Consider the following 14,748-nt stretch of genomic DNA (forward strand, 5'->3'; position numbering starts at 1 on the left):
TATTCTAACGCAGACAAACCACATAATACTGTGTGTCTGCCTTCAGGAGTGAATATCAGCATTAGAAAATGCACAGTCAGAATCTTCTATCACAGATCTTAGAAAAGCTCTAAATAACTGTAGACATTATTCATTATATACTGAACTATGAATTCAATATATCACTGCATATATAGCGTATAATATACTTTTATTTCTTTGTGAAACATTGAAGTGGCTTGAAATAGGAGTATATCTAAGTATAATGTCAAGGCCAGGCCGGCATTTATTTACAGATGTCATTCTGCATTCTTCCCCGATGAGAATGAATTCAATGACAAGGCTGGTCACAGTTCGTCCCAAATTGTTTATATTGTTAAACTATTCTTCCTGGTTGCATAACTGAGAATGTCAGACTTGCATGCTACCTCGGAAAGACAACAGCGACTTGTCTGTGGTTGCATTTCACACAAATCTTGTTGCATTTCACCAGAAGCGTTCCATGCACGCTCAAAAATAGACTCAAATCAGTGTCTTGACACCTCCCGTTTCCTCAGAAGCAATGGCAATAAATGTCTAAAATCAGAAGATTCTTAAGACTTAGAGATTAACACCGGTTCCATTCAAAAGAACAGCATTTCATGAGTTATCAAAGGCATCACACAACAGCAGGAGATATGGAGTAAAAGGAGACTAAAATCACTGCAGAGCAACTGTACAAATAAAGGGAACGGAGCCAACTTCTTACTGCAATACAGCTGAACTTTACAGAGAACTTTCTAAAGTACACACATCAAAAACACACAGACTGTCACATGCACATTTCAGATCAAAGTCCAGGTATATGCTTCGACTAGATGCAACGAAGAAGTTTGTCCTTCTCACATACCTAAAGCTTTATACTAATACTGCTGTAGGCACAGCATGTGCCTTCAGTGGAAGCCAAGGCGAACATCAAATCCAAGAATACCACGTGAATATTTGTGTTCTTTCCAAGTTGTACTGAGGAGTGCAAACTTCAACACTGTGAGCTGAGAGAAGATTCTGAACAGTCTGAGAAGAGCTCTCGCGTTCTCTTGTTATGGAAGTGTGCTCAGTATTTTGCTGCACATCAGTCATGTCAAACACAGACAGGAATGCATGCTGAATGGATCAAAGGCGTTCTCATAACTTCACAAAGTAAAGGGCAGTTCTTGATTTTTTTGATGCGGCAAAAGCTGACCGTTTAAACGCTCGCTCTTATTTTACAGATAATGATGTTTCTTATGTCACGCAACCACAAACTGAATAAAAAGGTAAGGCTAACATGTTAGATTGATAGAAACTTCACACAGATTTTTTGTAAAATTTATCAGCACATTTAAAATTTAAAAGAACATTATGCACTGCACCCAGTGGAATTATCCCAGTTTTCTGCTGAGATCAGAGGGGAAAAGTTCTGTCTCCTCTGACTATCTAATACAGGACTGTCAGAGACTTTGGGGGACGAAAAGCTGGCCTGCTGTCAAGCTTGAGCAACAAGTCATAACATGCAGCACTTTTCTAAAAACGACAATACATAAACAACAACAACAACAACAATAATAACAACAACGTATAGATTCACACAAAAGTAACCTCTCTCTATGCATCTCTAGAAATGTGTGCTGATTACTGCATTAATGCAGAGACTCTGTCCTCTGAATGTGTTTTCTTTTACTTCGTTCTATGCTGTGTCAGGACGTTTCCGGGCGTCAGCAGGATATGGGTATGTTTTATTTTGCTTTAGAACGTAACTGCTGTGAGACAACAAAAAAAAAAAGTTTCATTTCACCGATCCACTGCTTTGGTCGTACTACCTGCCGCTCTCGGTGGACAGAGACATTCACTGTGTAAGTCACTTGACCACCACTGCTCTCTCTCGATCGCTGAACCGCAGATGAGCAGCCAACTTAAAATTGCACGTCTTCAAGCACTTGTTGTGTTTGATCCAAAAAGGTGTTTAGGTCAGTTATAAAACTCATGACTCTGCAGAATTTTGGAGAGATCCAGGACTAAGTATAACAGCACTGCACTTTCAGGTTGAGTGTAAATCTTTGATCACTGAGTAATTATCAAAAAACTGTGTTGTTACACCTTTCGTATCAGTTAAATTTCATTTTGCTTATTCAATATGGATCAATATGTTTATTCCAACCAAAGAAGCTCAAGTCTTGCAAAAAGATGCATCTCCATCACTGTGAATCTTGAACAAGGTTGATGCTCTTTCTTTTCTCTGTCACGAAAACACAACCTGCACCTTGATACTGGGACTCTAAGAGTAGCTGAAGGTAGAAGGGAAATGGTGTGCAAGTTCCTGCTAAACTGAGATTGAAAAACAAACGCAGGCTTATGATCTGTAGTAACCTTTCGTAATCATTCGATATCAGCTGTCCATGTGTGCTGTTACTGTACACATCCTCAAACTCTGCAAAATATAAAGCACACCGCCCCATGCAAAATGCTTTGTCATCCCACCACCCTGCCTTGCAAAGCAAAGTATTCCTTTGCTACATTTAACACCAACAGATATGTTCTTATGGCCTTTTGCCAATGAAATGACAAAAGCCATATCTAGTCACAAATGGACTTGATATGAGGTATGACGACTGTTTATGGCCCCACAGTCGTCCAAATGGGGTCTCAGGTGGAGAAGGGAAAAAGGTAAGCCACCTCTCAAACAGGTTCTTTGTCCTGCCTCCACCTTCGAACTGCAGTGTCTCCTGCTGCCAGAGCACAACAAATAATTTGTTCGCCAGAGACCAACTATTTACTGCGTTTGTTTGCTTTATTGTCATCTGAAGCCAGTGTGACCCCCCCCCCAGTCACCACTCACCACTCACACACAGCCACTCAACTAACTCAACACAGGCAGTGGTTACCACAGCAACCAAGACCCAGACTTATTTGCTAGCTTTAGTTCTTTGACCAGCAAAATCCCGTTCATTTTGGTTGAGGGGAGCAATGCATTGCTCTGAAATCCCTCAAAATATTGTTCTAACTCTGATCAACTATGAAAGCAGGAAAGTAATAAACAGAGGGCATAATTTCTCCAAACGATCATCAAATGAGAAAACAACACATATCGTGCAACTTCATTTCAGTTTGAGCAGTTTCACTAGACAAATAATGAAATTCACATTTTGCAGCATTAAAGCTTTCAGGAAGGGGTGCTTATGAACTAAGGATGTATTGTGTGTGGGTCACGCCGCTGACCTCCTCCTTGCAACATCCACATTTCAGCCACGTGAAAAATAGACAAAATCATGTACCTAGTTCTTAAATGTAAACTCTAAATACATTACATCTACCCCTTCCATTGTGGCCCTGCATTGTTAAATTAATTTGAATGTGACAGGAAGGAGTCACTACTTTTCCACCATCTGTCTTCTTTTTTTTTTTTTTTTGTACTCTGAGCTTCCAGCAAAAATGCATGGTCCATTAATACAAGAACATTACTTAGCTGAGAGATGTAAAAGCATTTTGAATTTACATTTGAGCAAGAAAATTAATAAATGTACTGGAAGTACACCGACTGCCATACAACTAAGTGTGTCTGTGGCATTAGTCACTTTACCTCCCAATGGCAAAGTTTCCCTGCAAAAGGAACATTCAAACCATGTGGGCATGCAAGTTGAATTTCCTTTGCTTCCTTTGAAACTTGCGTTCTGTACAATAGCATGACTGGTCTGGGGCTCCGAGAAAATACTGTGGTTGCCTTCTCAGCTAACCTAGTGGGTGTAGTGTGGCCAATGCTGCTGAAAGTAGCAGCATCTGCCGCAAAGACATAGAGCAACATTGGCCACAGGCATGTTAAGTGCAGCCCGTGGCCCGTACATGTAAGGCCATTGTCCACTGCCACAGTACCAACTGAAATGTTCTGTCTCTGCTTCTGTGTGTCTCTTTCAGTCTGTGTAATTACAGCTTCACCCTCCACAGTAATTAGGGACTATTTCAACAAGGATGTGGAATGTCTCCATATATTTTTCCCTCTCTTCATCTCCTTCTCTCTTCCACCCCCACAATAAAGCATTTTAAATTCATATAAAGCAAGGAACATCTTTTGTCTGCCGCTTTTCGTGACAGATAAGTAATATTTTGGATGATCGCCACATTGACAAGGTGACTTCAAAATCAACCCTTTTCCGTCTGCAATGGCTATGAAGCGGTTTTGCCACCAATAGAGTGTAGCCTTCGATTTAGTACTGAACATCTCCAGTCTCTGTCCTTGAAAAAGCAGTGATGAGTACAAGAAAAGAGAGAATGTCTCTAAACCATCCACCCCCGGACGTGCAGAGAAGGTGGGTGTATGGAGCAATAGTCCTCTCTCTGCATCGCAGTCAAAGGCACAGAGAACAAATCTGCTGTTCCACAGGCAATGAATGTTATGATATCTCCTGCAGTGCATAATGCAATCTTTTCAAGGCCCCAGGCACCAGCAGGCATAAACTTGTTGAAACACTATATTCTGGAGGCAGATGTTCAGGAGTTGAAGTCATTTTAAACTCCATTAAATTGCATATTATATAGGCAAGAGGCGCCTGATGTAATATACTGCTGGAAAAAAAGGGTAAATAAAGTGATCACTGGCGTCATCATTCAAGTGACTTCAGACAACTTCTAAATGCAAAGGGACAAAATACGGAACTGCATACATAGCAGACAGGGCTGGTTTACTCTGGACCCCTTATGGGTCTTTTGTGAAGAATTTTTCATCAATTACGACAGGTCCAACGGCTCCCTATCATCTCCTTCTAAAACAAACTATGAAACCTCCCCTTGCTTTTCATTCCTTTCACTCGCCTTCTCCGTCCTTTCACCAACTGCAAGTCTTTTAGCACAATGATATGACAGAAACACATAAGAATAATGGCACGTTGTTGCTAAGAGACCACCTGTTCAGATCTCCCACATGAGACTGTGGTAAAACTGTAGTCTTCTTAGCATTATCAGAATATCATTCTTTTGCATGTAGTGAATGTCACGACAATATTGCAACTGAGAGAGAAAGATATTATATAACATGATGTCTTTAAGGAAGAACAACTGCATTTGGGGCAAGGGTTTTTTTTGTTATTTTTTAAATCCAACAGTGCACTTCAGCAACATGAGACTCGTGACACACTGAAGATCCTATAACCATAGAGTATCACACTTGATTCGGTTAAGGTCAAACAACTATTTTTCCTCCCTCATAACAGCCATTTGAGAAAAAGGTATTCACTGTTTTCCAGGTTGTGTTGACAATCAGGGAGTGGTGCTGCATGGGAAAATGAGTGTTTAGACCTGAGGGCTGGTAGAGACAGGACACACCCTTCTATTCCTTTACCTGCAAGGGTGTGTTCAAAACCTGCACTGCATGCACAGGCCGCAGAAGACACACTTCCTAAGACAAAGCCTCTTAATAAATACAAATAAAAATCATACCGCGCTAAAGGGTGTGTTTTCCATGTATCCTTCCACCACCTTTATTCTACATAGTTAAAACACATAGTTTATAACAGAAATCATGTTAGCAAATAAAATGTTTCATTATTGACTGATCTAAAACAGAGCTCCACTCTCCTTCAGCCTCGATCTGATTAATGTGTTTGTTCACTTCAGTAACAATCCAGGTCGACGCTCAGACTTCCTCCATCGGCATGTTAAGAGGCTTGACCTGGGGCACAGACACACAAGCGACAGGGGCCAGCTGGTGGAGATGCACACACACACACACACGCAAGCACCAAGTGTCAGTCTTAAGTATCTGTCTCACCCTGTCAGCACGGGAATGACTAGATGCCAATCGCCACGTCTGGAACTGCCTGTCTATGTGAGGGGGGAGAATGGAAGTGAGTCACAGAGGATCACGCTGGGATTGCTAGGTTTACAGGGTTGACTCCCCTGCTGATTAAGATAAAGTCATGTCAAAAAACTAAGGAGTGCCTCTGGCCTTTACTTAGCAATGAGATCTCCAGTCTCCTCTCACTGTGCCTACAGTCCCAGCCCTGTTAAACACACACATTCAACTGGGCTAACATGAGTCACAGCAGCGCAGTTACCCCCCTCTTCTCTCCTGTGATTACTCAGTATCTGTCCAGCTGCTGGCTGCAATGACTTTGCAGCCACTATATGTTTTCTTTACATCTCCTCTTCCTCAGGAGATGTCTGCTTGCATACAAAGCAGACAAACACAATTAGTCTCTATGGACTCCAGGCATTCAAATGTGTATCGAGGAGAGAAATGGGCAGGCCAGTGATGTGGAAGTTAAAGTCCCATTCATTTTCCCCCAAAGTTAATGTTAGGTGACTGACTGTTGGAGCTTTTCTGTCACTTGGAGGTACATGCATGAAAAGTCATCTATGCAAAAAATTCGCAATTGAACTATAAAAAGGTAAAACGCTCCAAAAAGTCAAACAATGCTGTGAACATAACAACTTGCTGCACACTCTGGTCTCAGCTGCTAATGGCAGAGCAAAGTCAGTTCAAGTTTCTGTTGAATTCAGGATTTTGGATAAATTTTGCATCTTCTCAATTACTTAAATAGGTCACAGAATTTTTTTAAAATGCAATTTTAATACTTGTTCAACAAGCTTTGCAGTTTCACTATCCCCTCAACGTGACTGAAAAGCCCATGAAATTAAAGCTGACAGTCAGCAATTCAAACTCAGACAATGTGTCATTTTGCATCCAAGCTGATAGCAGCACGTTTCAGTGACCAAACATGTAGATTAATGCCTATCCCTGTAATAACATGTGGTGATTTTGAGGGTTTAAACACCTAAAAACATGCAAAGCACTGTCAAGGACTGTGCTTTGCATCACTGAGTCAAATGGAAACCATCTCTTTAAATATTAAAGTGTGCTAAGAAACTTGCTTTTAGACTGCAGAGCCTATAGATAACACTCCCTGTCACCTTCCAAGCCTTTGGCACAAAGGTCAGATCCCCAGTGTGGGAGAAGGACTCTCTTCACTCCACTGCCCATCAACGTTCCTGGCTGTCAATTCTGACAAGGGGGGGTAGTGGGGGTGAGTTGGTCTTTCACCCCAGAGACAGAGCCCCGCTGCTGGACTTGCACTTGAAAGAGCAAGACCATCTAAGCAAGGACCCATTCTTCCCAAGGGTTCAGGATCCAGACACATACAGTGTGTCTATGTTGATTAACCCACATTGGTAGGTGTAAACACATGGACAAGCCTCCAACAGAGCGTAGCGATGAGAAGGATACACTGTAGGCTGTGTGACCAATTGAGCACGGAAATAGCCACCTGAAAATTTTGCTTCCCCTGTTGGCTCTAAAAGAAGCACCAGTCAGTCTCATCTCATCTGACCTCCTTTCTGATAGATGTCTATTCCCTGCAGGAGAATGAGCAGCTACCCCCTACCTGTTTTTTGGCCATCTGTCAGAAGAATTACAGCTGGCTTGGGGTGCAGGGGGGCAGTTAAAAGTAGGGTAACATTTAAAGGCTATTGTGTGTAAGTAATGATGAGAAATATATTCAAAGTGACCTCCTAGAGTATCAGTGAGCTCTAGTCAAAATAGAAACCTGAGATTGTCACGAGACACAGGTGTGGAGCCCTCATAACATGGCATTTTTTTTAAATTTCTCTTCAAGTGCCTGCTGTCAACCAGTTCCCACGGCGAATTTTAATGAATTACGTAAAAATCAGAGCTGAAATGATTAGTTGATTAATGGATTAGTAGTTCAGATTAAAGTTCATCAGCAACCATTTTAATCATTTCAGTGTTTCAGTCTTTCATTAACCAATGATGACAAGCATTGGTAGTTAATAAATGCCAATATTAACCCCACATTAGCAGCTCCACCTATCATTGCAAACTGAATGCATTTTGGTTTGCGTCTGGTTAAGTAAAACAAGCAATTTGAAGATATCTTCGAGGATCTCTTCTGCTGTTTCATAGACAAAACAACTGAATAATTAGTGGGACCAAATGAAGTTGATACATCCTGTAAAAATAATCTTTATAATATGCCTTAGTCATTCACTCTGCTCTTTTTATTACTGGGAAGCTGTTTTCACCAGCACCACGCAAATGCATGCTAAGTTCTCACAGGTTTTACGTAGAACAGGTTTGAATGTTGAAATCCCCATAAGGCAAATGTTTACTTGTTCCAACAGATAAGCCCAACCTTCTCTGTCCATCAAACACTGACTTCTGGAATGTCACTAATTCAGCAAATAAACCAGGCAACAGAAATCCACTGCTATCTTCTAATATATCTATTGTCAGAGCACAAACTGGACTGAAGGAATACAGTGCAGGCCTACATGGAGGAACAGGCTGAGTGAGTAGCTTTGATTTTTTTTGTAAGCACGGGGAGGGGGGGGATTTTACCTGAGAGGTTGCCTTATCAAACCTGGAGAAAAAATGAGCTAGACAGAGTATCTTGATTTTGGTGTATTGGCAATTGATAAAAATAAATAAATAAAAACAAAGAGAGCTACTGCGCCTCTCCCAAAAGAGATCACAGAAGAGCAAACATAAGGCTCTAAATACGTCTTGACCACTAAATCATAAAGTCTGGTTCACGGTGGGATTAAGCTGTGTATCTGACAGCTGAAGTCGTACATCCTACGTTTCTCAAAAACTTTATTCATTAGTTGAACCTTACCTTATAGACATTTTCCGTCAAGCGGTGAACCTCGTCGGTGCGAGACATCGTGAAATCTTCAGCCAGGACCATAAACGGTTTTTTCCTTGAACTTGTATCCGCGTAAAAGGAGGAGAAAATTGTTAAATACGCGAGTTTGATCAAACAATAGGCGAGGCAATGCGCCCGTGAGAGAGACGCGATGCTGTGCTGCCGAAACCACACTTCAACTAAACACACCTTCCCTCTCCAGAGCTGACAGCCCGCTGATGCCTTCAGGGACTCCTCTAGGGTTCGGTTTTCTCGCAATCAACAGACGCGCCCCAGAAGTGTTCAAAAATAAAGTGAAAGGAGGAACGGGACTCATGTGGTTTACTTAGAATGTTTAAAATCGGACGGTGAAACAACAGAAGGCTATATAGAAAAAGATCAGAAATATAATTGATTGCAAAATACTATAAATACTAAATTACTTTAGTCTGAAGTTTTAAAAAGGCGCTACTAAACATTTATCAAAGATCACATTACAATGACAGTCGCATAATACATTGCGTATAAAAATGGTGTATAATGCAATCGCTACCATATTGACATGGCTTCCATACTACAGAACGCGTTCGCACCTTAATATAATAATTTCCTATAGCAATTTAACGCAGCACCATCTTGTAAAAGTGCAGACTTAGTGCCCGCCCCCCGTATTTTTCTATCAATCGAACTACCGCATTCATTTAATATGCAGAAGTACATTTGTATCTCTGCAAATAACATCAAATATTTAAATACTGTTCTCGACCTTGGGAGTAAACTGTCGTTATGCACTAGCGTGTTTGTATTGATACGTCTAACGTACAATTATGAGCCTCAAACACTCAGTTCTACTGTTAAATTTGCATCCATATAAAACATCTAGCCCATAGGTATATATGAGGTGTTTTGTTCTTTAAAGCCTGGTTCCATTAACGCCTTTGTGCGTACTACTGCTGTCATATGAGCACCCTTTCCAATAATGTGCAGTACAGCTGTCGCCATTAAGTTACTCTTTCTGCTTACAAAATAAGACTTTACGTATAAACTGCATTGCTGTAAGCGAGTCATAGCCTGACTGTTTTCAGTAACACCATAGGTGATGTTTTTCTCACAGTGGATAATTTGTGCGAGCCTCATTGTACATGCTAATTAGAGTCTAAGTGCCCACTTGGTGTAGGATTGTAAATACTATATTGGCTTTCTTGTCTAAACATCTCCCACATATCAGCAACATAAGCTTTCTACTTTCTGTCAATAACCAAACACACACACACACACAAACACACATACTTTACTGATGGGATGTGCACGAAGACACCTGTTTTGTGTACTGCTGAGTGCAAAAAATAAACTAGCACGGAGTGCCCCCTTCTGGAGAAAGCGTGATACACTAACTGAATATGTGAATAAAATATTATGATACTCTGGGACAAGAGAGCCATTGAACTTTTTAAAAAATTATAAATCAGTTTATGAAACAAAAAGCTAAGAAAACATATTATTGCCAGAGCTCAATTTACTATGTAAAACAACTGAAATTCACATGGAAAACATCTAAAAAAAAAATGTTGTCTCCTTCTGTTACATCAAGTCAGACACAGAGCATTAGAACATTTCACTTCCTTTAAGAAGATACTTCAGGGAGGGTCAGTGAACCGGAGTACAGACACAGTGCTGATCCTGTGAAATGCATGAAGCTGCTCAAATGTCGCAATTTAAAATGAAATACTTAAAATGGACAGATCAGTACAAAGACTCCAAGTCACAAATTCAGTCTGTTAGGCTGCCAGCATCTCTTTGTCTCGCTTGTTCTTTGCTTCTCTCCTCTCTAGAAAAGAAACCAGACCAAATATGATCAGTGTGATATCAATTAAATATATATCAAGTGTGTAATTAATTCAATCTAGTATGATTTTTAAAAAAAAACCTAATGTACCTGGTTCAGCTTTAACTGCCTCTGGAACATCCGGTACTGGCTCAGTGGGGACCTCTGGTAGTGCTACATCGTCTCCCTGTTTCAGAAGACGGGACAGAGCAACACTAAGAGCTGTAACACTAAGGTTACACTGACAATTAGAGCAGCACAAAAATATTTATCTGACGAGCTAAAAATCTGTTTTTACGTCCTAAAAATGTTTCATTTTCTCGATGCAAACATCAGGATTCAGGGTTTAATTATGAGATACCATTAACAAAAAGGCACTTTGGCTGCTTCTCAGTAGATCCAACTCAATTGTAGAAAAATTGTTAATATCTCACTGTTTGCTCCCTTTTTGTCAAACTGAAGAATTACAATCTGTGTCTGTGCTCAAATGTGAAAAATAATCATTTGTGTGGTTTGTGTATGTCATTTGCAATAATAATTAGAAATCAAAAAAGAAGAAACATCCACTGAAATTTTAATTATTATGACTGTTTCTGTTATACAGCCTATTATGAGACGTGAATAATGATATTGTGGCTTCCTTCACAATGCTTCCAACATAATTATTCCTCTCCCTAACAGACAGACAGATATTGTACAAATCTGAGGTCAAAATAACCAGCATACATTTTTCACTCCCCACTTGATTCAACTCTGAATCACAGCTTTAACCACAGCACTGCCACAGTGGGAGTGGGGAGTGGCAAACAGCTGAAGCTTATGTTACACCAAGCCTCAGTGTATGTGTGTGTCTGTAACTTTAAATGCAAAGTGGGGTGTCACAGGGAAACACCGTGTGTGCTTGGGAAACATTCTCTGTATTAATAAAGGTTAAACACACAGCTCAATACCCACCTGAGTGATAGCTTCCAGCTCAGCTAAAACAGCGTCTTCGTCCTCTTGTGTCAGGGCTCCAGCCAGCATTTCATCTATTTGCTGCAGGAGCAAATAAAATATGTTAGTTGACAGCTCAGTTTTTTTTCTAACTCATTCTGAACAGTCTTCATGGATGATTATATAAGTATGGGAAAGGTCCGATTTAAAAAGTAATCCTGAGCCCATGTAGTGATATCCTTTCTACAATCGGGTGGTGTAACTCGACCCATCCTTGCCCGTGAGCGACTGAGCCTTTCGAGGATGCCCCTTTCATACCCAGTCACGATACCTGTGGGACGCTCCACACAGGTGTTTTTTGAGCATCACGCAGCTTTCACAGCATTTCATTGCCCCCTGTCCCAACTTGCTGCTGCCGTCAAAATAAGCATATATTCACAAAAATGAATAAAGCTGAATATATTGTCTCCGTGCAGTTTTCAGTTCAGCCTGCATCCCAACTTTTTTGGAATCAGGGTGTAAATGTACTTATAATGTAGAAAAATGGCCCCTGTCTGTGTTTTATTAATATTATCTATACTACTATTTGATTAATACATCTGATTAATGTGTGAGTAGCATTTTTTATTTTACTGCTTCTCAAGGTGGGGCTAATTTTAACTCATCTTAACACTGTTAGTATTTAAATCTGTAATGAAAATATGTAAAAAGTGTAATGGTGTACCTCAAAACTGTACCTAAGGAAAATACTCTTAATGTATACTTTCCATCATTGCTCATATCTAACACAAATATATACAATACTGTTTTCAAATTATTGTAATGTAGAAACAGCTACAGGTACAGGTGGACAGGACTGACACAGAGCAGATGTTTACCCTTTGATATTCAATTGACTCCTGGGTCTCATCCAGGATTCTCTCCACATCTTCAACTGACATGATCTGTCACAAGCAAGAAAAAGGAAGCCCATATTACAGAAAAGAAGTGTTTTGGATGAAAAGTGTTTTGAAAATATTCTGGCTGGCTTGTGAAATTCCAGAGCAAGATCTGCACACTGTATCCAAGGACATGGAGCAGTCACACCGTTGTAGTCAAGGCTTTGCTTCTTAATCCTTTAATCTTCAAACAATGTGTAGCAGCCATGCTGACACAAACCACAAGCTTTCTCTGCTGTTCACTCCTCACCAAAGAATCACATTTAAGAAAGTGTGTTTATCAGTGGAAACTGACATTGTGTAAGTATAGACTCACATATCATAGCTTAAGGTGCTAATATTATCACATGAACGTGAAAGGCTTATTTCTTAACAGAAAATGCAGGGGTAAAAAACAGAAAAGTATATCTACCTCGTGCATGCTCTTCAGACAATCGTTGCCAACTTTGAGCCCTTCAATGACTTTCATCTCAATTTGCATGAACTCTATATCTTGAACCTGTTGACCAACATTAGCATGTAAAAAAAATAAATTACAAAATAGCAAAGAAAAACAGCCAAGTTGGAAATATTTATACATGATGGAAAACACTGCTACTTTAATTCTCACATACAACATTGACTACATAGTGTGTCATTATGTTATATACAGCATTTCAACACCAATAACGGTTGAAACAACACTGAATTTGAATGAGCCTTGACCTGTAAAAATGTAACTATCATTCTTTACAGTCTGGAACTCAAATTTAGGTGAGATTTTGGAGGAAATCTGCTTGACTGCATAGCACACAGGTAAAATTACAGCATGAAGAAGGATGAGATCAGATTAAACCACAGCTTTCAAATTGTGTAATAACAATACATTTTTAAAATTTTATTTTAATAGATCATATCGCATAGAAATCCATAAGTTCTGGCTTGGTGACTTAAAAAAACATGATGGCATCAAATCATGCAATCTCACAAAACTCACCATGCGTTCAAGGTTTGAAATCTGATTTTCAGTCTTGTCTAATAGCTGATCCTGATATCGCTTTTTCTTAAGAAGCAGCAGTGCCTTTCTGCAGTAACAAATAAAAAGGCAACATGTAATACAGCAAAGGGTATGTTGTTTGTAAGGTATGCAAGCAGAACAAAACAGATGCAAGAACAGAATCTGCACTTCAGGAGATTTCAAATGTGCCAACATTTGTGTGTTGTGATTACATTACACTGATTACATTACTTATAGGACATAAAGTCATTTCGAGCTGCACTTTAGTCAATCAAATTATTTTTTTTAATCAATAACAACCTCTTCATTTATTATTTCTATTGTCTACCTTCGTGGCTAAGTAGTGAGAGGTCTTTTTCAGATCTGAACTGAAAAGGGCATACTAGCTTTATTTTAATGCTTACTCTTTCCTGCCATCTTTTAGCAACTGCTTTGCCAGAAGTCGCTCTTTCTCCAGCTGCAGGGTGATTCTCTTTTGGTACTGTTTCAGCTTGTCTCTCTGCTGTTTCAGTTGCTGGAAGTCCAAAAACAAAAGCACAAAGTCAGATATATTTTAACAAGTAATAATAAAATAAACAAATAATGTTAAATATAAAATCGAGTTGATTACAAAATATGCAAAATACGACACAACAGTGACCAGAAAGCGTTAATTCATTCATTCATGTTGACTTGTGTCTACAACACAGTGCAGCTAGCTAGCTAAGATTTGTGTAAATATAACGGGGCTAATCTGTTGCTACAGCCGCTATCAGCTCACCAAAATGGCTTTGTCTTGTTCCGTTACACGAGAAGGTCGACTCTTTCTCCCAAAAACGTTACCCATTATTTAGCCACATCCCCTCCACATCCTCCCTCGTCAGCAGACAAAATATCACCGCTTATCGAACATTTTACCATGATAATAAACAGCCTAAAATGGCTAGCATTCTAACGGTCTAGTACCATTTCCACAGTTTTTCCGCGTTTCCTACGGCAAGCGAGGCAGGACAGTCCTCGACTTCGACAAATAGCGCCCTGGTAGAATGAAGACTGTTTATTCATATCTCAGTGGCGCATACTAACTTATAGTAGTTAACCAGATAAAGAGAAAATGCTGATGAGATAAATGAGTTTTGACAATAAACCAATCGAAGTTATCACAAATTTGCCTGAAATAACATTCACTTCAAATGGCCAACCCGCAAGCTGCTTACGGTTTGGGTACCGCGGACAGCTATCGACTCGTCGGGGGTTCCAGGATCAGCACTTTGGACAGCAGTCACAAAAGTTCCTGAAAATGACCCACCTGGGCTGCAGGAAGACAACAGGATGCTTGCTATGTAGATATGTTTATCTCCAGATAGTGTTCAGAAGTTATCGCAGCTGAGTACAATACTAGATTACATTCGTTTTCAGTTAAATTCCATTATTTATTTATTTATTTAT

At 39.9% G+C, this 14,748-nt stretch overlaps 2 protein-coding genes across 7 annotated transcripts in view; both read right to left on the reverse strand.

The window, feature by feature from the left end:
• The window catches only part of baiap2a (BAR/IMD domain containing adaptor protein 2a), a 49,687-nt gene extending 40,844 nt beyond the window's left edge, over positions 1–8,843 (reverse strand). For 3 of the 5 annotated variants that reach the window (XM_046414413.1, XM_046414415.1, XM_046414414.1), the window contains exon 1: positions 8,619–8,842. In XM_046414413.1, coding sequence (XP_046270369.1) covers positions 8,619–8,690 — 72 coding nt within the window. In that variant the 5' untranslated portion in view covers positions 8,691–8,842. Of the gene's footprint in view, positions 1–8,618 lie in introns of all 5 variants that reach the window. The other 2 variants (XM_046414412.1, XM_046414411.1) reach the window with 1 other exon arrangement.
• A 1,059-nt stretch (positions 8,844–9,902) lies between these two features.
• On the reverse strand, positions 9,903–14,379 carry LOC124073498 (charged multivesicular body protein 6-like). 2 transcript variants are annotated; one of them, XM_046415767.1, is made up of 8 exons: positions 14,266–14,379; positions 13,725–13,834; positions 13,300–13,387; positions 12,736–12,822; positions 12,264–12,329; positions 11,407–11,487; positions 10,564–10,639; positions 9,903–10,455 (listed from the first exon to the last, which is right to left on the reverse strand). In XM_046415767.1, the coding sequence occupies exons 1-8, from the start codon at positions 14,362–14,364 to the stop codon at positions 10,406–10,408; spliced, it is 657 nt and encodes a 218-aa protein (XP_046271723.1). In that variant the 5' UTR covers positions 14,365–14,379; the 3' UTR covers positions 9,903–10,405. The 2 variants fall into 2 exon arrangements, with proteins under 2 accessions (XP_046271723.1, XP_046271724.1); XM_046415768.1 differs by having other exon boundaries at positions 14,081–14,305.
• Between the last annotated feature and the right edge of the window lie 369 nt (positions 14,380–14,748).

The sequence above is a fragment of the Scatophagus argus genome, chromosome 16 (assembly GCF_020382885.2).
Source record: "Scatophagus argus isolate fScaArg1 chromosome 16, fScaArg1.pri, whole genome shotgun sequence".
NCBI lineage: Eukaryota > Metazoa > Chordata > Actinopteri > Scatophagidae > Scatophagus > Scatophagus argus.

Coding starts and splice junctions, on each gene's coding strand:
- LOC124073498 (XM_046415767.1), bottom strand. CDS start 14,364: ATGAATAAACAGTCTTCATTCTACCAGGGCGCTATTTGTCGAAGTCGA. Junction 12,823..13,299: donor TTTCAAACCTTGAACGCATG/GTGAGTTTTGTG, acceptor GTTGGTCAACAG/GTTCAAGATATAGAGTTCAT. Junction 10,640..11,406: donor AGCTGGAAGCTATCACTCAG/GTGGGTATTGAG, acceptor CTTCTGAAACAG/GGAGACGATGTAGCACTACC.